A 24838-nucleotide genomic window follows, 5' to 3' on the forward strand; every position below is an offset into this window, starting at 1 on the left:
GCTGCAGGACTAGCCCAGCTCCAAGTGCTGTTGAGTTGTGGAATTGAATTTTTCACCGAGTCAGAGCAGCAGTACCAAGGCAAACAAATACCACAAGGAATACAACGTCAGCCCATGTGGTTGGTGACTGTGATCTTGTGCACTCAGTAAACTTGCTGGTCCCTTTTACATTTGGAGGATGTGACTGAATGCCTCCTGGCAAGTGCTGCAGGTGATTTTGTACAGGTTATTACAGAATCCTTTCCTTGCAAAGAGGAAGAGCTCTGCCTTGTTGTTTTCTAAAGTTTCACTGAGCGTGTTAGCAAATTCTGATGAAGGATTCCTGGAGGTTTTTATTCCTTTTCACATCCCTAAAGACAACACACAAAGGTTTCCAGGGTTACTTTTTGCTCAGGTAGCTGTGAGTGCACCTGTAAGAGGAGAGAGAGGAAGAGCTGTGTTTTATTCTCATAATCTCAAAGGCTGTGCTGCACATAATCTTGAGTGTGCAGACAAAAAATAGTAGCTGTGCAGTTGCAGAAAATCCTTTACACTCCACTCCCTGAAGAGCACCTGCTTATGAGCATAAGACTTTCAGATTCCCTTTTTTTAATGCCTCAGAACTCGCTTTGCCCATAGCAGGAAGGGCTGATGAAGAAATATGTGTGTCCCCCTCCCTTTCCCTTGTAGCGTGATGGATTGTGGAAGTCCTGATTGAAAATTCTAATCACAGCCTTGCAGTCCTTCAGATCACAACCCCTGACAGTTGATTCACTCCTTTTCATGCCTGCTGCCTCTGACTGCTCCTGGTGCCTCGTCTGCATGAGTCTATCATTAGCACACAAAGCATGATGGATTGGCCAGGGTACCTCTGTCCTCAGAACCTGGGAAATGCTTCTCTTTCAGAATCAAAGAACCTGGGTGTGACATCGTCATGAATGAGAGAAGAAAGTAATACAGTGTTGGAGGAGCCTGTTTGCTGCCACTGTTTAGAGGGAAAATGATGCATTATGGGGACTGTAAGTACCTGGCCTGTTTGTTTGGGGCTTGGCTCCTCACTGGGAACGATGCAGAAAATCACAGGTGTGGAGCAGTGCATGAGCTGAGTCTGGCAAGTGCACAACTGTTTGGAAATCAGGGCTGTAAACACTTCAAAATTCTACTTCAGCCTGTTAATGAAATCATCTAAGTTTCAGTGAGATCTGATGGCCAAGATGATTACAAATGATCATTATTTTGATACTGACGGGGTTCGATTCACTTTGGTGGATTCTCTTCTACAGACCCCTTCAACAGGAAACTTTTGCAAATGTTTGCATCTTGCAAATGCTTTTATTCATCTGTGTGACTTGGCATTTAATGTTTCAGTGAACAAGACAGTTAAGTTTTGGCTCCAGTGAAAGATTGATAGGAACAATTTTCGAATGTGGTATCACAACAAAGTGAAAATATGTCATGTTCAAATCCTGAGCTCTGATGCGTCATGTGGTCTTGTAATAAACGAAATAGCACTACCAACCTGACAGATGTGCAAGAAAAAGGTTTTAAATTTATGATGATTAATTTTCAAGATGAACTGCAATGAAAAAAATTGTTAGTAGATACTTAAAGAAGGTAAGGGGAACCAGCTTTCTGAAATGAGAACAGGCAGGTAATGATAAAGCTGCCTTCACTTCTATGTTTTGCTTTCTGAAATTTTAGCAGTGGGAAAATTCATATTCTGGCTGCTGCAGCTGGCATTAACAGCTACTCAGGCAAGTGTGACATCCTATGGAAATTGCACTTCTTGGATTTGTGCTAGTGTTTCGTGCTGGTTGTCTTGGAAGTAGGAGTAACTCAAAGCAGGGTTTCAGTAATTCAAAGCTGAAGGGTTTCCACCTGGTGATTCTTTCAGAGCCATCAAAATAAAAAGGCACTGAACTTCTTGAGAAAACAGAAGTAGCTTGATACTACCTTGAAAGAAAACCACATTTCTGAAACTCAGCATGTTCGTTCATTTTGAGGATTTGCCACTTGAGCAATGACTTTATTTTGCAGTAGGACAGTTAAATGTAAAGCATATTGTTTGGTAATAAACTGATTTAGTTAAACATTTTTAGGTAATTTCAGGCTAAAACCAGCCCCTGATAGCCTTTAGTGAAATCTACTCCTGCCAAATGCAAGAAGATAAATGACTGCCCATCCCTCGCAGTAAACTCCATTATTTCAAGGAACTGTGTCCCAGTGAGGCCAAAACTGAGCCTTCCACTTGGAAATGGAGAAAAACAGCCTCAGAAGGGATGTGGGTTGTACTTTTTTCAGAACAGGAGTTCAGCAAGGGGGAAAAAATCCTGTGTCAGTGTCATGTTATTTTGAAACAAACAAAATGCCTTTAAATGGAGATGTTTTGTTTGTCATTGGCACTATAAGCTTTTATATGGGAATGTTTTAGGTTGACATGTTGCGTGGGAAACCCCAGCAATTGTCTGCCAGCTGTTAATTTCAGGCACTCTGAGAACAGCTGGTCTATAGCATCTCCTCATATCTGATCTTCCTCATCTTCAACAGCGTTTCCTCTTCTCTGTTAAACACACTTGATGGTTCTAGATATTTCCCTTATTATTTGAGGGAAATTATAATTATTATAATTATTTGGGAGAGTAGTTGTGGATCTCAAGGCAGTATTTTATCTGTGGATTGCAATTTAATTTCACTTAATATAAAGTAAAAATTCTAGAAGCCATTTTGGCTGTCTGAAGATAGATCTGAATGCACGTCTCCATTTTTTCCCTGCAGAAATACTTGTCAGAACAAGGTCTCTGCTGGTCCCTATCAGGTCCCTGTCTTACTGTGCCCAGAGGAAAGAAAAACCAAAATGTCTGAAGAGCTTAAGGATCCAAATATAAAATTAGTATAATAAGTATAAAACTGTCAAAACAGATGAGATGTATCAGGAAATGTACAGTATATCGTGTTTGCTGCCTTTAGTGCACTTTGTAATGGCTTTCCTACAAGTTGCTTTGGTCCTGTCTTTATTATCAGGAATTGTTTTTATCCACTGAAATCTTCAAAGAATAGCCAAGATCATGCTGAAATTTAATGTCTTTGCCTCCTACTAACGCTAGTGTCTGTGCTGGAGGGAAAAACTTTATTTAGCAAATGCTTGTGAATGCTCTGTCCCTGCTCTGAAATTGCCAGTAATCCATTGAAAATTCACTTCTACCAAAACCAGAATTTTTCCCAATCTTACTTTGTTTTTGAAATGAGAATACTCTGTGAGACATCCATGGTCAGCACTGATCAGTTGTGCTGTGGCATTTTTACAGCTGGGTAGAATTCAAAGTTTCCTAAGCACAAATATTGGCAAACATCGGAGTGTCATGTCAGTGTGTTCTGAGGTCTGTTAGCACCTGGCATGAAGTGACCTGAGGAATGTATTAGTTGCTTCCAGTGACAATTGAATTGTCTCTTTTTGTGCAGTTTCTGACAAGTTTAGCTCTCCAATAACCCGTGGTTATGTGCCCTCTGAGTTGATGAAGCTTCCTGAGTTTTGGAGGTTAATTCAGGGAGCATTTGAGTTGCCATTGAAGAAGTTCCATTTATGACGGGCTGTGTTTTATTTTAAAGGGTGTAAAGCTTCATTATTGTGTAAGGATTTATATTGTCTGTAGTTACACACAAGATCTAATGGTCTAAAGGCAGGAGAAAAGTAGTTTTGTTTTTTAAAATACTATATTTTTCAGTTCTGTATTTTGTCTGTGTTAACTTCGATTTTCTCATCTGTTTAATTCAGTGAATTTCATTTTTCATTTCATTACATCAGAAAAGATTTCATGAAATGACTATAAAGGCATATCCACATTGCTCTCTATTACCATGGAGAGCTGCATTTCTGGCCTTTGTAGCTGTACCCAAATGCGCTTTAATCCAGGCAGCAGGAGTGGTGCTCGTGTGCCAGCTGTGACAGCTCTGCTTCCAAGGCCACTGTCCAAGCCTGCCCTGCACTGTCAGGGCTCACTTTTCACAGCCTGCTCCTGCCTGGTTTGGGCTCTGACTTAGTTCTAATCACACAGCAGAATTCCTGTTTCCTAGGTCTGGGTGTAAATTAAACAGACAGAGTGGGTTGTTTTGTAATAGTTTTACATTTACTCACGTTCTTTGCTTATGAAAAAAAGGCTTTTTATTTACTGAGAAGGAAATAAGAACTAGAATATTTACTATATTATATTCATCATAAATACCATAAATATATTGTATATATTTACTATATATACAATCACTATAATGCAAGTAAGTAACTTCTTAATAGCAAATACTCATCAAACTGGGTTGATATTTGAGATTACTACTCTGAATCCTGGCAAGAGGTACCTAAATTCCATCCACCACAGTGACTAACATTTTGGCATTTACAGATGGGCCTTTGACTTTACAGTTTGTCAGATGTGACCTATGTGTCCTTGGCTGTAAATACCTGGAATGTGGAGGATGAAGCTGGAATCTATCTGTGCATGCAAATGTTTGCTCTTAAATTTCACTATAAATAATTTTCATACCTCAAGATACTTCCCCATCTGTAATGTGAGTTTCAGTTGGTACTATTGGATTCTATTGGAATTATTTGTTTTAGAGTATTAGAACTAATTTGAATTAAGGATTGTTTAAGAGTTTTGGACCTTATGTAAAATATTGTGATAGGTACTTTGGTGAGATAAACTAAACTGTTAGTGGAGATTTTAGTTTTCCTTTGAGACTGGAGAAATATTTTTCTCCTAAATAGTGAGTCTAGAGTATTTTATGATGGTTTGCCTATAATGAATCTTTCAGTTTGTTGATGGAGCTGCTCAAACACACCCAATAATAAAGAGTGCCAAGAAAGCTGAATTTCCATCCTGCTCTGGAGGGAGTGACCAAATCACTTTTGCAGTAGGTAATTCAGTATTCTGGTTTTCTTTTAATGTGTGTCTAGCAAATGAAAGCAGACTGATCAAATGCACATTGTCAGATTTCACAGGAAGTCAGGATTTTACTTCCCCACGAAAATATGGGTTTCCCTATAGCCCATTTTAAGTCCAGTGCCATACTTTATTAGGTATTAAAAATGTGATCTGTAATAAAATTGAAAAGAATGTCTTGGTATGTTCATGTTTTAAGCAGTAATGGCTGTGGCTTGTCTGAAATGGCCTAGACTTCATTTTAACATCCAGTGACAAAGTGGAAAGGCTGTACAAACGTATGGTACTTTAATTAATGGGGGCAATACTGAGCTTTGAAAGTCCTCTGGAGCTTTTGTCTCTGTTGGAACATTGTGCTGTGAATCTTCCCGAATAGTTAAAGCAAATGAAGTAAAATAGCCTTTGGGCTATTTTGTTACACTGTGTTGTTGGAGGAAAAAAAAATTAATCCTGTGCCATTTTGCATTTGCTGTCTGTGAATCAAACTGTGAAAGCTAATTTAAAAACTTTCACACTCGGCTTGAATGAGGACTGTCAGTGCTTGGAGAATGTCAAATTGAATGCAATTAGCTGGAGTTGGGCTAGCCTAGATAAACCCATCAGCCTCAAAGTGCTCAGCCTTAATGACTGCTCTGATAAACTAACACAGAGGTTACAGGAAAGAATTTAAAGGCGTTGAAGTCCTGCTGAAAACTTGCCCTGAAGAGAAGAGGTCTTTGAAACCAAAATAGTTTGTACACCAAGGGGCAGGGAGGTGGTGAGACCCTGTGGAAAGTTAAATACAGCACAGAGGTGCAGCCAGGCAGGGGAGACAAAACCACCGATGAAGCTGCTCAGGAACTGTAAATATATCAATTATTGAAGTATTTGTTTATTGTTAAGCAGCAAGTTAGCATTTGTGGTCTCTGAAGTCACTGGGTGTCAAAGGATTTGTAGAAGAGGCAGCTGGTACAGCTGTGGTGGAGTGAAATCTTGGAATGTTTCAGGGAATGGTGGCACTGCTGCTGTTCTGGGTTGGGGAAATAATGGGGTTTTGAAGGTCATCTCTTAATTGTATCTGTTCATCAAATGCTGCATCCACCTATAATGGGGACACAGGTCCAAACTTAATGGATAAAGTGTCATACTGTGCCTGGTTCAGTGTGTTCAGAGTAACTTTCAGATGGGATGTGAGCTGACTGCAGGTGCTCAAGAAACAGGGAGTTTAGGAAAAAGACTGGAGGAGAAATAGGTGATGAACAGCTGAAGGTGTGAGAAGAGTTATCTACATCAGCTGCTAATCTGAAATATAATGACTCTTCCCTTGGAAGATGGGATGTTTGCCAGTCAGTGGACTGTGGCTTCTTGGATATTGTTTTTCCATGAGAACATGTCAGGAAATGTGTTTGGAGCTCATTCAGAGCATTGCTTTTTTTCTTTTCTCTCCACTTTTTCTTGGAGAAGACTCCCTGCAGAGTTTTATCTCCAGGTGCTGAGTGAGGTCTTAGCCCAAGTTATTCCCTGAGAATTGTAGTGAGTGACCCCTGATTTTCCTCATGGAGAGAGAGCCCTGATGGTAAATTGAAAAGAACTGAGTCTGTAAATTAGCATTTTACATGCCATCCCTTCTCACATGAGCAACATGAATTGTGCAGACAACAGCAGCATTTTTAGTTAATGAACCCAGCCATGAGCACTGTTCACATTTAACATATTTACAGGGGGTAGCATCCAGTCAAAAAATTCCATTAATTCTTTTTGCATGAATATTGTGTGCTTGAGTGCATGCATTTATGTGTGCATTTGTATGTATGTGTACACTATTAGTGTATGCAGTGTTAAAGCATATAGAGTAATTCAAGAAAAATCACTGAGGAGGTTTCATTAGGCATGTAAATGTATTCAGCAGAAGATTTGAAATAACTCTTTAACGGAAATAAAGGAAAAACTGTGCCATTTGACATGAGAAATCTATTTTGAACTATAGTATATGCACAGTCTGTTTTCTGCTTTCCCTTTCTTGAAATTGTTGCCTGAAATATTATGGTGGCGTGCAAAGGCTTGAAGTTTAATTTTAAATTTATTTTGCCTGAATGCTGCCAAGGTATTTTTACATAGAGAGTAAAATTGCAACTTGGTAATATTTGGCACTCAATTTCTATAGAAATGGCATTCAGGATCCAACTTTGGGCCCATATGTAAAATAATATGAAATCACACACATGTTAATGATGATTTTAAAATATTTTCAGGACTATGTAAATGTAATTTCTGCCTTGATTTTGTTAGTTTTATGGGCAGCAGGGGAGAGAGTTTGTAACAGTCATATATATGTATATTTAAAGCTGTGAATGAATTTTTTTCAATCTGTTAATCCAAATGTTCTTTAATGGCTAAAAATAGAATCAAATTACTTCATATAAAAAAATCTGGGACTTATTTACTGAGCTTCGGGCAGAATTATTCTTCCAATAATATTCTGAATTTTCTTGAAGAGAGTGCTGAAAGGTTGGTGTGCTGCTGAAGGCTGAACTTCCTCACCTGTGATTGCTGATAACCTGATTGTCCTTTCTGACTTCAGTCCTGATAAGAATGCCTGTTTGGTGAAAAAACCCAATATTGTAAAGGCTATTACAATATGAAGTATTTGCCTTGAGGTGTTCAACATCAGTTATCAGTGTAACTTTATCTTCAACCTCTCTGTCATCATCTTGGACAGCACAAAACCTTGAGCTGGGCCTCCTTATGGGGAATGCTGCTTTTCTCAGTGTTGCACCTGCAATCAGCTGGCTCAGGGCTGAGCCTGGTACTTTGCTGTGTTCCAGAGTTGGTGTCACATCTCCAGTGGGATGTAATTCATGGGGAGGACCAGAGGAAATGAGAGAAAGACTTTTTTTCTTGTTGAATGTCACATTTCCCATTATTTTCTGATGTGTTACCACTCATGCAGATCCTTGTACTCATTTAACTGCTTAAGAGTTCCCCATCTGAATAATCAAACACTTTTTTTTTTCCCCTTCCCTGACATGTTAGCCTGGCAGTGGTTTGGTGGTTCCTTTTTCTGGAAGGGCTTCCTTTTGCAGTCTCTAACCTGACCAGCTGGGTTTTCATCCTGCTAGGGTGTGAGGTGGTCATGCACACCTGGTTACATCACAGTGGGGACCCTCTATGGATGTCTATCTGCAAGGAATTAGGATTATTTCCCAAAGGAAATCTTTGGTTTAAAGATGCACCACAAAGTCTCTGTGTGGTTGGTTGGTTTTATTTACTAAAATAGTGCTCAATAATGCAGCATTTAATGAAGTAGTGAATGCTCTGAGCATTCACAGCTCAGGACTGTGTTTTGTCTTTCCAAGCACTTTCTGGCACCCCTTTGACACAGAGACCTGAAAGCCACAGCTAGAATTGAACATCCTGTTTTCCTTCCCTATCCTGTTTTTCCCAAGTCATGTTTGAAAGGGATTCCCTGCTGCCAGACCCAAATCCCACGTTGCTGATGTCACTTTTGCAGGAGTAGGTGCTGAAGGAACGCAGCTTTGGAGCTGAATTCTGGAAGGTGCTGCAGTGTGGTTGTTGTACACCTATGCTGCTGCTTTTTCCTGCATGGAATACTCACACTCACACACACACACAAAAAAGAGAAGTAAATGACTGTTCCAGAGCCAAGCACATCAGTAGAGAGGCTGAATTTATCATTGTCCAGGTGGAATGAAAAGTTGTGTGTGCAGTCGCAGAGTAACTTCTCGTGACACCTGTAGGTACAGACAGTCCCTGCTGGAGGATCAAAGTCGGGGCTGTGTGCTGAGGGCAGCCACTGTCTGTGGTCATTGCTTGCTGAGCAGGAGGAGGAGGAGGAGGAGGAGGGATGATCTCATGCCTTGGGGCAGCAGGACAAGGTCTCGGAGGTTGAACTCTGTGTGCCATTGCTCCTGTGTGTGTCATGCAAGAAGTCAGCCCTGGCACTTCACTCTGGTAAAGTTACCAGGAGCTAAACCCAGAACTCATAAAGGGAAATATCACACAGCTTTAACACATTGTGGTTACCAGGCACCCCTATAATTAAACATCAGCAGTAACCAAATCTCTTTTAAAATGGTCAGAAAGACTGATAAATTTCTTGTCAAGAGTATTAGGTTTAACTCAAATTTTTTTTACATGTTTTGGGCTACTGTAACGTGCATTTCCTTGGTTGGACTACCTGAGCTAAGGGATTAAGTACCATTAATTTCAGCTCCTGTGTAGGTGCCTGTAGCTTCTGTATACCTGTGAGTTCCAAGTATAAAGGGTTTTCACAACCGTGATTTGAAATAAATCTAGAAAATTCTTCTAAGCACTGTTTGCAAAAGAAGCAATATTTTAGAAAATTAAGTGAACTTTTCTTTGCCAGTGTGATGCCATGTCAGTAGTCTCTTGTTGGCTGGTTGGTTGGCTTTTGTTATTTCATTTTTAATTGACTTTATTGCTAGGCACTGTTTTGTCATGTTACTATGCCCAGTGTAATATGAATCATTCTACCTATGTTTTGATAAAAATATATCTGAGAAAGAAACCCATTATGCATCTTTTTTTTTTTTTAAGAAACATCTCTATGCTCTTATTAAAATTAAAGAATATAATGTATCTTAGGCTTCTTAAAATCTAAGTAGGATGAAGAATTCATTGCAGATGATCCTGTGGAAAGGCTTTACAAGAGGAGGGCAATCAAGTAGGGATAATTAGAGTTACTATTTAAATATGCAGAAAGCAAAAAGCTTATCTGGAAGAGCAGAGTGAAGTGTAAGTACAGCATAAGACTCACGTAAGGATGATTTGCAAGCAATAAAATCACACCTCCCTGACTTTGTAAGTACAAACTAATAAGCAGTATTTAATAATGGAGACTGTAATAGTGTGGGATATAAACCCAGTGGAATGTGATTTTACCATTAGATCTTACCTGAAGGGGATGGATTGCTTTAGCACTGACAGAGTGAGGATTACAGGTATTTGGAATGTGTGTGCAGTAAGGGATGAGAGTAATTGCTCAAGATAATCTCTGAGCAGTTCACTCAGAATAATGATAGGGAGTTGGTGGGATTTCTCTTCCCAGGTTTTACTTCTTCCTCTGAATCAGCCTGAAAGTGTGAACACCTCTGATGGGACTCTTGCTGCCCCTGTGATTTGGGAAGGTTTGCTGCAGAACAGAATTAATGTGCTGCTAAGAACAAATCCTCCTTGGCAGAGGAATGGGTCGGATGGTCTTCAAGTTCTTAATCATCCCTGATTTTGTAACTCTGTCATTATTTTCATTCATTAACTTGAGTGGGTAACACAAACATCACACTTCTTCCAAAATTTATATTTTTACTGCCTGCCATTTAGTCTGTTGATCTGAAAAAAAGCCCAAACCAAAATGTTCAAGTGGTGCATAGGCAATAACTTCACTGAATGTGTATTTATCTGAATGGCTTTAATTGGGCATCATCTGCAGCCCCACCATATACTCAGAGCCTGCCTGCTTTCACAAGCTGGGCAAGGCCAGGCCTGCCTGATGCTGGGCTTTGGGAGGCAGGGGCTGCTGGAAAGGCTGGAATTCAGGAGCTGGTTCTTCCCGGGGGCTCAGCTCCAGGGCAGTGGCTGCCAAGGGTGCCCTGCTCAAAGGAGAAAGGAGCTGGGGGCCTGACCACTGGAATTCCTTTGAGCTCCCCTGGCCCTTTCACAAGGCCATGGGTGCTTAACCCATGGTCCTGGCTACCTTCCAAGTGGAGTAATTAAATTCTGCACTCCTGAATTCCCTCTCCTTTTAATGGATTTGGAATTCTTCACCTTTTGGCTTTAAACTCGCCTGGCAAAACAACTGTTTCTCATTACAGCAAGGGCTTTATTCACATCAGGCTATATTAGCCTTGAATGTAATGTACATTGCTTTAAGTGTGCCAGGTGTTTCAGGAGAGCAGTGTACAAGGGAGAACAACATTTTACTTCTAGTTTTAATTGATTTTCTTTGCTGTACTGAAGTGCACCCATTTGATGGTTATTCCTGTTCGCTCTCTCAGTTTACAGGCCTTGTTGAGACTGTAGAATCAAAGGCAATTCATGAAAATATTTTAGATCTTTGCTGCATCCAGGAAACCTTCTGTTTGATTCTCTGTGCAGCTTTCATCTCTTTTGTGTAGTCAGTGAAATCTAGGGCATCACTGGAAATTCAGTTTATACTGTGTATCCAAATGTTCACCTGATCATGGAGACTGCTCAGCACTTCAGAGGAACCAGCTGGTAAACAAGGGAATCTGTGCTACAACTCCCCTAAAATATGGCTTGGTTTCTACTGTGCCAGTAATTTCTGTTCATGTACTGGAGCCTAAATAATTGATTTTTTCAGTGTGTGCCACAGCACAGCATTTTAAAGGCTGCCTTGTCAATGAGTACTGTGATTCTGCAGAAATTTTAATTAATGAATAGGGATGTCCAAAAGGTGTAGGAAGTAACGAGAGTGAATACTTGGTTTAAATCTGGGAAGGTAATTTCTGGACAGGATAAATCTTTGATATGGATAAAATTCAGATTAGTTCACTTCATGGTTCACCTGGCCCTAGTGATACCTACACTTAGAACTTGTGAGCAGTGCTGGCTCACAATCAGAATATGTTTTTCCCTGCCTAAAATGGAATTCTATTAGTCAATTCACATTAGCCAAGTCTGAAGTCTGTGTCTGGTTGGATTTATTTGCACTGGGCTGATGACAGAGCTCTGTTTGGCTTTTTGTTTGACCTGGATATGTGTATCTTCCTTAGTGCTGTCAGTCTGCTCTTAGGCTGCTCAATGAATACTCCTGTTACTGAAAATCCAAGATCTGTAGTCCTTTATTAAATTATAGAGTACATTACTTGCTGCTTTAGTATTTACCTTTGGGCATTAGGACTCTTTTTGCTAGAGAATAACCTGGTACAGGGTTTTGTGGGAGCTTTTGAAACCTCTCTGAAAGAAAAAAAAAATCATCCAAGCACATCTGGGAATCCCTTAAAAAAAAAAAAACAAGTGGTATTAATGAGCACATCTGCATTTTTTTAAATATAGTATATTTTATGTAAATGATTGCACAAAAGTCTTTATAAGTAGGAAGGTCCCACCTGTGTTATGGACTATAAATTCACTTTGTACAGCATTCTGTCCCTTTTCTCTGTGTGAATTCCAGAGGACAGCCCCAAACTGACAGAAAGCCTTTCTGTTGTGGACTTGATTTTGTTGGTAGGCAGAGAGGGCGGGCAGAACCAGCATCCTGTCTTTCATCCTTCTGGGTGAGGATTAATCATGATCACAGCTGCAGAATAATGCAGATCTTAGCTGGGGCTGGCGAGGGGGAAGGGATGGGTATGGGGGGAGCAGAGGACATCTCTGTCTTCCCTCCTGCCCTTTATGGAGGAGTTGGAAGGAGCAGATTCCTACCTCTTTTTTTTTAAACTAGTTAATCTTTCATGCATCTTGTGTTTTTTTCCTTTAATCATAAAGAATGCACTCGATTTACTGGTAACACACACAGAATGTTTGCGTGGCTTCCTTGTTTCCTTGATGATACATCAGGCACTGGGTGCTGCAATTCTGCTGGTTCAGAGGCACACAGATTTACACCGGTGACTTTTACTGTGTCTCTGTAGGCAGCCCTGAAATGCCTTGCAGGTCAACTGTTTTTGAAATGGATGAAAGTGTGCTAATTCCTTCAAGGTAAATCAGAAGGATTATGACATCTAGGAAGAGGAATCTGCCAGACAGTTCTGAAGCAATATAAGCAGGACTGACCCAACAGCATCTCTAAAGCTTCCAATAAAATTGCCTGAGGAGTCTGCCAAGAAGCCAGATGCTGCTGCTGGAAAAATACCTTCTGTAGCTTGGCATTTGTCCTGTGATTGCTTCCAAGAGAGAATAAACTGTAGCATGACAGTGGAAGGTGAATGGTTCCTCACCTCATGCTGCTTGGTGATTTTTTTAAAATATTTCACATATAAGCATTATTTTCTGATTGTGTTACCACTCATGCAGATCCTTGTACTCATTTAACTGCTTAAGAGTTCCCCATCTGAATAATCAAACCCTTATTAAATTTTTTCCACTGACATGTTAGCCTGGCAGTGGTTTGGTGGTTCTTTTTCCTGGAAGTGATTCCTTTTGTAGGGTCTCTAACCTGATCAGCTGGGTTTTCATCCTGTTAGGGTGTGAGGTGGTCATGCACACCTGGTTATGCCACAGTGGGGACCCCGTATGGATGTCTCTGTGTATGGAATTATGATACAGCAAACAACATCTGGCCCACACAGTTCCAAGGGTTAGACAGTCGTGTGGCTTTGCTTCTTCTTTTAGTATGTTTTCCAGTTGTGGGAAGAGCACTGTCTGCTATTATTCAGAAATGCTGCTGATTTTACCTCTAACCAGAAAATGCATGGAAACTTTTTAGGGAGGATGCTTCCTCTCTTTGAAAATGGTTAATACTCCTACTGATAGAAAGCAGAGGCATTTGAGGAGCAGTGTATAACTTAATCAGATACAAATGAGATGAGAACAGATAAGTGATTCCAAGCAAAGTATTTATTTGAAATTTCTCCAGGAAAATCTAGCAGCTGTCCTCAAATACTTCTCTTTGGTGTCATGCAGGAGCCTGCCTGCTGTCCATCCCAGCAATCCTGTGGGATTGCCTTCAGGACTGGTTTGAAAACTGAACTATTCAAATGGAATGGTCAAAAGTAATTCTGCTGCTAAAACTCATCAGAGAATCACAGAATGGCCTGGTTTGGAAGGGACTTTAAAGCTCATTGAATTTGAACCCCTCTGCCATGGGCAGGGACACCTCTCATTATCCCAGGTGGCTCCAAGCCCTGTCCAGCCTGGCCTTGGACACCTCCAGGGATGGAGCAGCCACAGCTTCTCTGGGAACCTGTGCCAGGGCATCCCCACCCTCACAGGAGAGAATTTCTTCCTAATCTCTGCTCTAAACCTACTCTCTGTCAGTTTGAAGCTGCTCCCCCTTGTCCTGTCACTAAATGTCCTTGTGAAAAGTCTTCCTTGTGGGTTCCCTTCAGGTACTGGAAAGCCACACTTAGCTCACTTTACAAATACTGATATTTGTTGGTTGTGAACATGAATGTAGAAGTAATTATTGCCTGTTTGTGTGATTTCATACAGTCCCAGAAGCCTCTTGCTTTTTTCCCTTTGCTGTGCTAGACAATGAACTTTGGTAGGAGTCAGGTGGTTGAGTTTGAGGTAATAAAGCAAAAGTCCATTTCCAGCAAGGTGAATTCCTTTGATCAGTTCTCCTAATACTTAACAGTCAAGGGAACAAGGGCTGAGTGCTGAAAAATAACAGTGAACAAAGATCCTGGCAAAGGGGCTTTTTGTTATTGTTGGCCTTTGGAGGGTTTGCTTTGCTTTGCTTTAGTGTCAGGAAGCTTCAGAGAGTGGAAGGGCACAATGTACAGGTCAACTCTTGTGGCTGAACAAATCTCTAAGGGACCTAGAACAGTTGGTGCAAAATTCACATCCTTTAAGAAGATCAGTGTAAGGCATCTCTCCAAACTTTACTTCATTTTTCAAAGTATAGCTTAAGTTATAGTGCTGTTATTTTATTTAAAAGGAATGAGAAGTTGAGTTTCAGTTCAGTCTCACTTGAAATATTAAGAAAATGATCCAGAAATTGAACAAAAACTAGAGCTGAATCAAGATATTTCTGTGGAGGACAGGAGATGAACAAGATTCCTTCAACTTACTGTGCCAGTTCAAAACATGCTGAGCTGTCCAGGATGCGAGATGTTTAATTCCATAACCTTTTCTTCCAATTAGAAGACACAGATTCTGATTGTGAGGAATTTGCATTCCAATATGAAACCTGGTGTCTGACATTGCTTTTACCTTCTCCCTGGTGATGCTCCTGACTGCACACTTCTCCCTTTCCTCCAGTGTGATGATTGCACCACTGCACTTTAGTAATCATTTAACAGCTCTAATTACAGAATACCGTGATCCCAACTGTGTACTTTGTCCCCTTTGCCTTCTTAGTCCCTGTTTCTTTGGTGCTGAGAGGATCACAAAAGCGCTGTTCTTCCACTTTGCAAAAATAAATTCCAAAGGCCCTGCTTGGGTAATGTACAGATCTGCATTTTCTTGTGGCTTTGGAGTTAATGACACTGAATTTTAGCCGTAGAGGGGTTGGTTTGTCTGCTCTTGTTTACATCAGTCATGCTGGCATAACTTCTCTGACACTAATGCAGATACACCAGCATGAAATTGGTGTAACTCCAACTCCATTAAAATCAATGGAATTAGCCAATATGAGTCAAATGCAAGGCCATTGATTTTGTGCTGGTGTGACTTTATTGACTGGAGTGGAGTGAGGCAGTTTCTGCTGCTGGGGCTCGGGTCACAGCCAGGCTGTGCCTGTGCTTGGAGTGGCTGTGGCTTTGGTTTCTTGTTTGTTCTTGCAAAGCATGATCAGAAATCCCTTCTCTTTTCTGCTCCAGGATCAGCAGTGTGTGGGCATCTGGGAGTAGTGAAGTCTTGGAGTAGAGCAATTCCTATGGGAAAAGCACTAGGTAATTCAGTTTCACTGAGCAATCTCTAGTCTCATCTGAATGATTTCCTCTGTTATCTGCTATGTGGTATCAGAGGAATGATGTGCTCTGATAAACCTGCTCCTTTTTGATGTGATACCCTGCTAAAGCTTACAAAAGCACTCTGAGTGGAGTTTTGAGTCAGAAAGTGCATTTAAAGGAATGATGAGTGCTGTATCTATACCTGCAGCACACTGGGATTGTTCCTGGTTTTCAGCTCTCTGGGCTGGAGTTGCATTCCCTGGGCAGAGGAGATGTAGTTTTTCCTGAATTCAAATCCCATACCTTTAATATTTCAAAAATCCTTTAAAGCAAGTCCATGTCTTCTATTTTGCCTTTGTTGCATGAGTGCTGCCCTGTATAATAGAAAATAGAAACTGGAATATTAAAATGAAATGTTAGTAATTTGCCATTAAAAATGTTGATGAAATCAATTCATTCCTTTGAAAAGCTTCTTTTTAATCCGGTCAGCATTTTCTGTGAGTAGAAAATTCACAGCACTTCTGGTGAATAATTGGTGGAGTGGAGTGCAGCATTCACCACGACGTGGAGTGATTTCCAGGAGGAATTTCAGTAATTATTCCTGCCATCGTTGGAATACTAATAAAAATCTTACTTTAGAAATATTTTATAGGTCAGTTTTTTGCCAAGATGCTCTTCAGTGGTGAATCAGCTTCAGTGGTGCTATTTACCCCATCTGAGGAACTGGGTAACATGCCTGAAAGATGCCCTAGAGACAGAAAAATGAAGCATAGTTTAAACCACAATAACCTTAATAAAATGTGTTATTAGCCTAAGTTACATGTAGGATTTTGTTTAAAAAAGAGCTTCTTGTTTCCAGGAGATAAGAGAAGTATTTTATGAATACAGTCAACTACAGCAATTAAATACTAAGGGAAATGAAATGCTGTGGTTGGAGTACTAGGTATTTTTCTGATATTGGATGAATTAAAAAGGGTTATTTTGCAGTGTTTTTCTGGAAGACACTACAGACATAGTACAGAAAACTGCATAAAGGACATAAAACTGTTCCTTTATCATAATATATAGAAAATCAGGACTGGAGGGAAACACATGCTCATTTTAGAGCAAACAAAACTAAATATGAGATCAGGAGGCAGCTGTGAGTCTTAAAAAGCTTTCTAATTTAGGGAGTGAGTGGGAGATGAAGGGTGCTGGGTTCCAGGGGAGGGTTTGTAGGGGAATAAATGTTTGTGTAGTATCTCAGTTTGTGCATGTCAACAGTAAAACTCCTTTCACCTTTACAGGCTGCAGAAATACCAGTAAAGAAATGGCAGGAAAAGGCAGCGCTCGGCAGGGAGTGCCATAAAGGAGACTCCTTTGGCTTTGTCACTGGAAGCACTGCATTCTGCTGTTCTGGGGGCAAATGGCAAAACACAGGAGAGGGACAGACCCATGAACAATCCAGCAGAGGCTGTTTTCTGTGGCAGGGCAGCCAGAATTTCAGTGCACAGTCCTGTTAAACACTGTACAGAATTTGCTGTAATGAAGTGTCACCGGCAGCTCTCCTGTTTGCTTTTGTTTCCTCCTCATTTTCTCCTCTCTGTCAGTGTCTTAATCTCTCTTTTACCTCAACTTGCTCCTTTTCTGGTCCTTACTTGCAGGCCTTGTTAGCTGCAGTGTTTCAGTGGGTTTTGGATCAGTCCCTTGGGTTCCTGGTTGGCATTAGTGCAGTGCCTGCTGTGACAGATGAATCCTCTGATGTTCGCCAGCCCTGACCATTGGGGAAATGAGCTGATGAGTACAAAACAGTGTGAGCAGCACCAGAGGATTTCCTGGCCCCTCTCCCTGGAGGGTACAAAGAGCACTGGTGGCAAGGATGGGTTTTCCATTGTCTGTTTGTGTGTGGTCCCACTGCTGTTCTCTGTGTTAGGCTTCGAGGGCAGGTGCGAAGTGGATGAGTAACGTTTTCTCCCAGGATTGCAGACCCTTACACTTGAACTGGTTTTAGTTTTCCAGGATCACAGCTTTTTTCACTCCTGTTTTCGCTTACATTTTACCCTTTTAGTATGTTTGGGCTTTGCTTAACACTTGTAAAACCACGGGCATCAACATGATTATGTTGGGAGCTTTGGAGGAGAAAAAATTAATTGCAGGACTCCAGAGGCATAAAAGCAGGAGCTAAGGATGGGAGCACAGCTTTTGTTTTGTCAAAGCAGTGTTCGGGAGGTACCGTCCTCTTGTCAAATCCCACTTTGTGGCTGTGGAGAAGTTAAATACCTAGGGAATGCCAGGGCTTAGTTACAAATCCTTTCTGAGACTGCTTTTCTTTTATATAAGCAGATGGAAACTGGTTTCAGGGGAGGGAACTTCTTAAGTTTTGAAGTCCCAAAGAAAATTAATTAATTCATGTATTTGAAAGCCAGAGGGGAAGTATTATGATCATCTTGTCTGACCTCCTTCATAACTTGGGCCAAGGGAAGTCTCCTAATAACCCCTACATGAGCTCACTGAAGCGTGGTTGAAAAGACAAATGATTTGACAGAAATTGTTGTTTCACAGGCGTGTGGGGGAGGTGAGTGGAGCTTGGGACTAATTTCCCTGTGCATAAAGGGTCCAACCTGTGTTAATCCTAACTGCAAAGTGAATTTACAGAAATATTTCTTTGCTAAGGCTTTAGGTTTTGTGCTGGCGTAGGAGTAATAGAGAACACAGGCTTAAGAACTACTCCTGGAATTAAGAACTGGTTAATTCCAGAACGCGCTGATTGTGTTCCTGCTGTAGCCACTTAATAAGGCCATGGAAAATGTCAGTTTTTTGTTAAAACGAAGAGCTCAGAATCCTCTTTAGGAAAAGCTGAGGCATGCACATAACATTGCAATAGCTGAAGCAGTAGCAAGGCACACAAGGAGATTGTTAGAGTGGATGGATATGTGTAAGACGGTAGATTTTTAAATTTATTTTTTTCTTCGGAAACGCAGCTAACAAAATTTTGTCTTTAGAGCAGGGAGAGAATTGTGGCAGAAGTGATCAAAGCAAATAGCATCTCATTGATAAAACACGTGCTGCAGTCCTTGCCACAGTTGGGAGGCTGTGGTATTTAACAACGGTGACCTAGATTGGAGGAGACAATGAAAGCTGTTGCGGTGAGGAGCAGATTGACTGCCATTCTCATCTGGGTAATAAACGGCTGAAATATGGACAGTGCATGAAAGTTTACTAATGTGGCTTACATAAAGACCTATACTTTTGGAGGAATTGTCTCTGTAGCAAATTCAGTTTGAACTATGGCTGGTGTCTGACAGATGTTTATGTGCTCCTTTACAAAGATACCTATTACTTTATTCAAGGATCTATGAGCCTGCGAGAGTATGACCTGATTAGGTTTGAAAGTAAATCAATATGTGAACCTGTCCAAAAACAGACATGCATTTATTTTAAAAAATATTACTCAGTGGGATAGCCTCGAGGGGATATAGCTTTTCTGGAGAGTTACAGATGAGATAGCAGTCATATGTTGTTACTTTAAAATATTCAGTGCCATTCGGATGCTACTATTTCAGCTGTCCTGTTGGAAATAGCTGACAACAGGAGATGACATTCCTGATGCTTTGTAGCCACAATGGCCTTCTAAGACATTAAAACTTGCTTAACTACGGACCCCAGGGGTATTTGGTATTTATTTTTAATTTATTTTTTTAATAAGTGGACCTATTATAAATATTTCCCTTTTGTGAAGTGGCTTATGTTAGTGCTCCTTGTAGAGTTATGCAGTTAACCTTTGGGTAAATATAAATCCAAATTCTCGAAATATAAACTGTCAATCCAGCTGTGACTCGAGAGATGCTTTAAGTAAGTGCCATTGAGCTGTAAAGGCTGATGCATCCCTACTGTGCTGTAAAACTAAATATTATTAAATTGGGTTGCAGGCAGGGGGAGGGGAAGGAGATGGGGGTTGTGAGGGACATCTGTTCTGCTCAGAGCTCCTCTCCCTGCTCGTGGGGGGATTTGAAGCGTGAGTGAGGAGGGTGAGGGCGTTCCCCCCAGCACTGCTCCAGCAGCTGTGCTTGGGGAGAGGCAGCTCCCTGTCCATGGGCCTGGCCAGAGAGCTCCTGGAAACCTCACCATGGGGCTGTTCCCTCCCTGACCAGCCTTCATTTGCTTTGTCCTTCCCTACTCTTTCCTCAGCTGAGAAGCTTCATCGAGATGCTGTTGGTTTATTCAGGTCTGTTACACCAAGCAGGTGTGTTCAGCAAGCACTGCAACTTTCAATTTGTGCCTTGCTTTATTTTTTTTTTTCCTCCTTTTTTTTTTTTTTTTTTGCCATGCGGTGCTTATTCAGATTCCACAGAGGGGGGAACAGGGAATTTTGTATTTCAAAATCAGTTCAGCAGATTTTGAAAAGCTATCTTTGAATATTCTATAATACACAGACAGATTTGAAGAGCTTATTAAAGAAAGCCCCTGACACACTTCAGCAATATTAAATCACTTCAGACGGTGCATGGCAGTGTAATGTTACTGAAGCATTTTAAAATGTTAAAAGAGCCTGGATTTGAAAGTACTGGTGGCTTCACAGCCCTTACTGTGAAAAGTGATTTCAAGTGTCAAAATTATTCCAGTGTTTGCAGTCTGTTACTTTCTTAAATGACAAAGAAGGGACATTAGTAAATAACTCTAACTGCAGTTAATCTCTGGCCATCTAACCAGCTGATATGCTGGGTTAATATCTTTATTAAATGCTTATTTAATAAGCGGGCAGCTGTTCCAACAGGCCAGATGGACTTCTCTGTAATTGTGCTAATAATGAGAACTTTCTAACAAGAAGAAAGGGCAGTAAGAAGATGCATTTGGTGGGGGAACATCCTGACAAATGGCTTCAGGGACAGTCTGGTCCTCTGCCCTCGACAGACTGGCTGGAGTAAGTGGTTCATCCCTCAAAACAGGAAGGACCAGCAGTGAGAATTGGAGCAATGGGTTCTTTTTGGCTTAGATGTTTATTCTTTGTGTGTTCTTTGCCTCCAGAGCCCTGACATCCCCAGTCCTGCCTCCCTGATCCTGCTCCAGCACATTCCTGCTGTGGGTTCACACCCGGTGCATTTTTGTCCCCAGCAAATACACAGCTTTCTCCCTAAATGTTATCTCTCTAGATGTTATCTTTTTGCACCTATCCCATTTATATTTCATGGGTTTAGTTAACTGTTTTCAGAAATCTTTGCAAGAAAGATTACTAGATGGGTGTTAAAATTACAGCTTTGTTTGTGTGGAGACAGAGTCTTTTATACTGGAAACATTATCATGAGCAAGAGGAGTGGCAAAGTATGATGTTCTCAGCGTGAGCAATGAATACATTCTTCATTTGTCTTTGTTCAAGTAGGAGAATGAAAGCACTGAAAGAGAATTGGAGGAGTAAAAATCTCTACTTACTCTCTGGCAATATGGAATTGGTGCATTTAAAAATTGAGTCCTTGCAGGTTTTTTTGCTTTTGGTGACATTTCCAGCTACTTCCTGCATTGTGGTCTCTGTCCTCCAGCTGCTGGTCCAGAAGTGCTGGTCTTCTCTACCCCCTGAGCAGTGTCTCTAGGCTGTGAAGGCACCTTGGATATGCCAAAACACCTCTAATACAGATGTTTGAGGTAGTCACAGATAATTATGCTTAAGCATCTAAAATCATGGACAACTGGCTCAGTAGATGGAGAACTTCATGTGTTCCTCCCTTGCAATGGTTTGGCTTTTTTATTCTCCTTTCATGTTTTAAACCCAGAAAATGACTGTTCCTTTTTGTTTCCTTCCCTAACAGCACTCGAAAGGAGTGAATGAGATGAACTGTTTGGGTTATAGTGTCTGAAAGGCTAAATTATTCTCTTGGAGAGACGTTCTAAATGAGCCTGACCGAGATCCTGGATCTGTGTGAAGAGGACTAAGGATATAGGATGTCAACTGAGACAGAACTTCAAGTGGCTGTTAAAACCAGCACAAAGAAAGACTCCAAAAAGAAAGGTAGTGACTCATTTCTCTTTATTTGTGTGTGTTTTGTACTTAAATCAACTCCTACATCAGCCACCTTTGGCACATCTGTGGCTCTTCTGTTCTCTGTGTGCTCAGTGAAAGTGGGATTTGTTAAGCTCAGTGGAAGTCTGCTGCAGAAATATGGGGTTTGATTCTCTAACATAAAAAAACATATCCTTTTGAAAGATGAGAAAAAAATTAGCATATTATTTATGGTTCACAAAGAGAAATACTGTTTTTAAAATTACTCAACAAAAGATCACTTTTCTTTTTCTCTGCTGATAAACACATTTTCTTCTAACGGCTTTTTTCCTGCTTTGTTTTAAACCAACCAGAGCTCAAATGCACTTTCTGTTCCTGGAGTTTGAATTTTACTGACACTTTGTGAAGTTAGAGAACTCAGTAGCAATCTGTGGAGAGATTAATTAATCTGGTATAGGAAAATATAAACGAGGAGGAAGAAAACTCAAAATTAAGGAGAAGCTGTGGAGAAATGCATGGTTGGTTAGTTCATATTTGTATTTACAATTTTGCCTCAAACTGTAGAGCAGTTCTTTAGAGTGATAAGTGTGAGAAATGGGACCATATGAATTTGGTGCTTGTGCTTGTTTAAAGACTCTTTGTAGGGATTTTTCTCCTTACATTTTTATTAGTATTTTTATTGCTTATGGTTTTAAGTACTGATGAACTTGGAGCCCAAGACCTTAAATTGTAGTGCTAGTTCTTGCTGCTCTGTGTAGCCATATTTGGTTATTTTTTTAAACATACACATGAAACTGAGATCGAAAACAGATTTAATATGAATTACTCAAATAAAAAAGTAAGGCAAAAAGAAAATAATCATACTAAATAGTTTTAATACTCAACACGGCAAGATCTGAACTTTCATGTGAGCTCTGGAGTTTGTAATTCTGTTTCCTTCTGTGGATGTGTCATTTAGCCATTTACTTATGAGGGTTTTTTTCATTTTCCTAAGACAAAAAACCCCCTCATCTTTGCTTATATATGTATAATGCAATTTTACTCATGTATAATGCAACTTTATAATGTATAATGTAAATTTTACTCATAGTAAACTTGAACTGCTGGGCAGCAATACCATTAACTGCAGCAGTTCTACCAAAACATTTACTAAGGCCTTGTGTTCCCTTTGGCTTTTGTATCAGAAATCTTTATCCTAGAGTTTGTAGAAAACACAGCAATTAAAAAATTTCAAGTGTTTGTTCAGGAAGATAGTTTAAAAACCTTATGACTGCTCTAGGCCTACACTCACAAATCAAAAATGATTCATTTAAGATTAAAAAGCTCCAGTTGGGAAAGGCAAGAAAAGGGCAACTTTGATGTAAATGAGAATGTGATCTAAGATGTTTAAGGCAAATAAAGTGGTTTGGTTGTATGATCATTCAGTTTTTGGGGGCAGGCAGTAAATTAAAAAATGTCATTTCTTTGCAATATGGATAACATCTTTTTGATGTGTGTCTCCTATGTTATTTCTTCTGCTGGAGGCTGAAACTTTTGAAACCAGCAAACAACTCTTTTAGGAACTTGATGTTTATGCTAATAAAATATTCAGCATCCAGCTTGTAAAAACATTTCCATAAATCACAATAGCTGAACACTTCTCTGCCCAAAATCTGATTCTATCCCCCAAATGGAAATTCTGAAAATTACCTTCAGTGCTGAGGGGGAGTATAAAATATGTTGTGTGGCAGTGATGTGAGTGTCTGGAGAGCTGGAAGGGACAGGGAATGGCAGTGGCACATCCCCAGGGTTATTCTGGCTCAGTGCAGCCTGAGTGCATCCATCCCATCAGCCATCCCAGGGCTGGGGCAGGGAGCGCTTCACACAGACAAGGTACACAATGCACACACTGTGCGCTATTCAAATCCCACAGAACCACAGTCAAAAGAAACTTGGTGTGCTCATCTACTTGTCATTGAGTTGTATGCACTTCCCTGTGTTCCAACAAAGGAGCCCTCCTCCCTATAGTGGGAGTGATGGACACGTGAAAAACAGGGATTTTTTTTTCCCTTTTTTTCCCCAGGTTCATTAACTGCGAGCAGTGGCAGGTAGCAAGTGCTAACATGAAGTTTTTTATGTTGCTAATCAATGAGTTTGATTATGCAATGGAACTGAGTATTCCCAGGAAATCAGTCTTTGCTGTATAAACAGAAATTTCAACTCTGGTGTTTTTTATTTTTTCAGCTCTGGTGTTTTTTATTTTTTCAGCTCAGTGTTTTGTTGCACTTCTGGAGGAGCCATGCATCCCCCTCCATCCAGAGCAGGAGCGGGCCTCTTTTGCTGTATTATCCATGTTTTGGTAGTTCTCCTGCCTTCTGCAACTCACAGCATTGCATGGAATGTCTGTCCCACATTCGTATCCCACTCTGGAGGTCTGGGGTGCCTCTGAGGGGATGAGGATTAGTGTGGAGATGGAGCATGGGACTGGGTTCTTTCCTGATCTCAGCCTAAATCTTCTGTGTAGAGTCAGCTAAATCTTTAGTTCTCTTCATCTGCATAAACAGCCAGTAAGGTGGTTTTTATTATTTGGAGCGTTGAAATAAAACAAATCTTAATTCCTAGGATTTGTGAGGTGTATGGATATAATATATATATATATATATATATATATATATATATATATATATATATATATATACACACACTTTATATATACTTTATATATACTTTTTATATATATATATTCTCTCTATATATATCCTTTATATATATGTATATATACACTTTATATATATATATATATATATATATACACACTATATAAAGTATTAAGTGTCAGATAAATGTGAGCAGCTCTTCTTACTGATGTACCATGGCCAAAAAGAAAGCAGTGACTTGTACATTTCTTGTACATTTGTGGTAATGATGCCTACCTTGAGTTAAAGCCACTGTGATGTCATTAGTTAACAATTTAATAACCTGGACAGGTTAGGAAAAAAGTCCAGGAGGAGTCTAATGATATTTAGTGTGAGTGCAAAATCTTGCTGCTGGGATGGACTAACTCCCTGCCAGAAAGGTGGAATGTGTGGTTGAAGTTTCTTTAGGATTTCATATAGCTGATTTTAGGCTCTGTTACATGGACTGCTGACTTTAGGTTTGATTATAGTTGATTATTGATTATAACAGGGAAATAGTTTGATTTGTGCTGCAGATGGGGCAAATTACAATGCTGGTGCAAAGATTTGACCAAATATTTCTTTGATGTGCTGGGCACACACAGAAAACTCTTTCTGTAGGCACATGCAGAGCAGTTCTCTTGGGAACACTTCTGTTTAGGCATGGTTTTTACAGCCATGAGCTTTGTGGTCATGGCCAGCTCTGCAGCGTCTGCACTGCCATCTGAGCTGGTTTGTGAGGCAGTGTCAAGAACTTAAATACAA

The 24838-nt window shown here is 40.3% G+C and overlaps 1 protein-coding gene across 15 annotated transcripts in view; it reads left to right on the top strand.

Annotated features, from left to right (window-relative positions):
- DAB1 (DAB adaptor protein 1) overlaps positions 1–24838 on the top strand; it is a 414794-nt gene that overhangs the window by 289265 nt on the left and 100691 nt on the right. For 10 of the 15 annotated variants that reach the window (XR_010784065.1, XR_010784066.1, XM_066555483.1 and 7 more), the window contains 2 exons: positions 886–998; positions 21229–21428. Coding sequence is in view for 13 of the 15 variants with exons in the window: in XM_066555483.1 (XP_066411580.1) it covers positions 21362–21428 (67 nt within the window). In the remaining 2 variants the exon portion in view is untranslated. The remainder of the gene's footprint in view (positions 1–885; positions 999–21228; positions 21429–24838) is intronic. The other 5 variants (XM_066555486.1, XM_066555484.1, XM_066555488.1 and 2 more) reach the window with 1 other exon arrangement.

The sequence above is a fragment of the Molothrus aeneus genome, chromosome 9 (assembly GCF_037042795.1).
Source record: "Molothrus aeneus isolate 106 chromosome 9, BPBGC_Maene_1.0, whole genome shotgun sequence".
Taxonomy (NCBI): Eukaryota; Metazoa; Chordata; class Aves; order Passeriformes; family Icteridae; genus Molothrus; species Molothrus aeneus.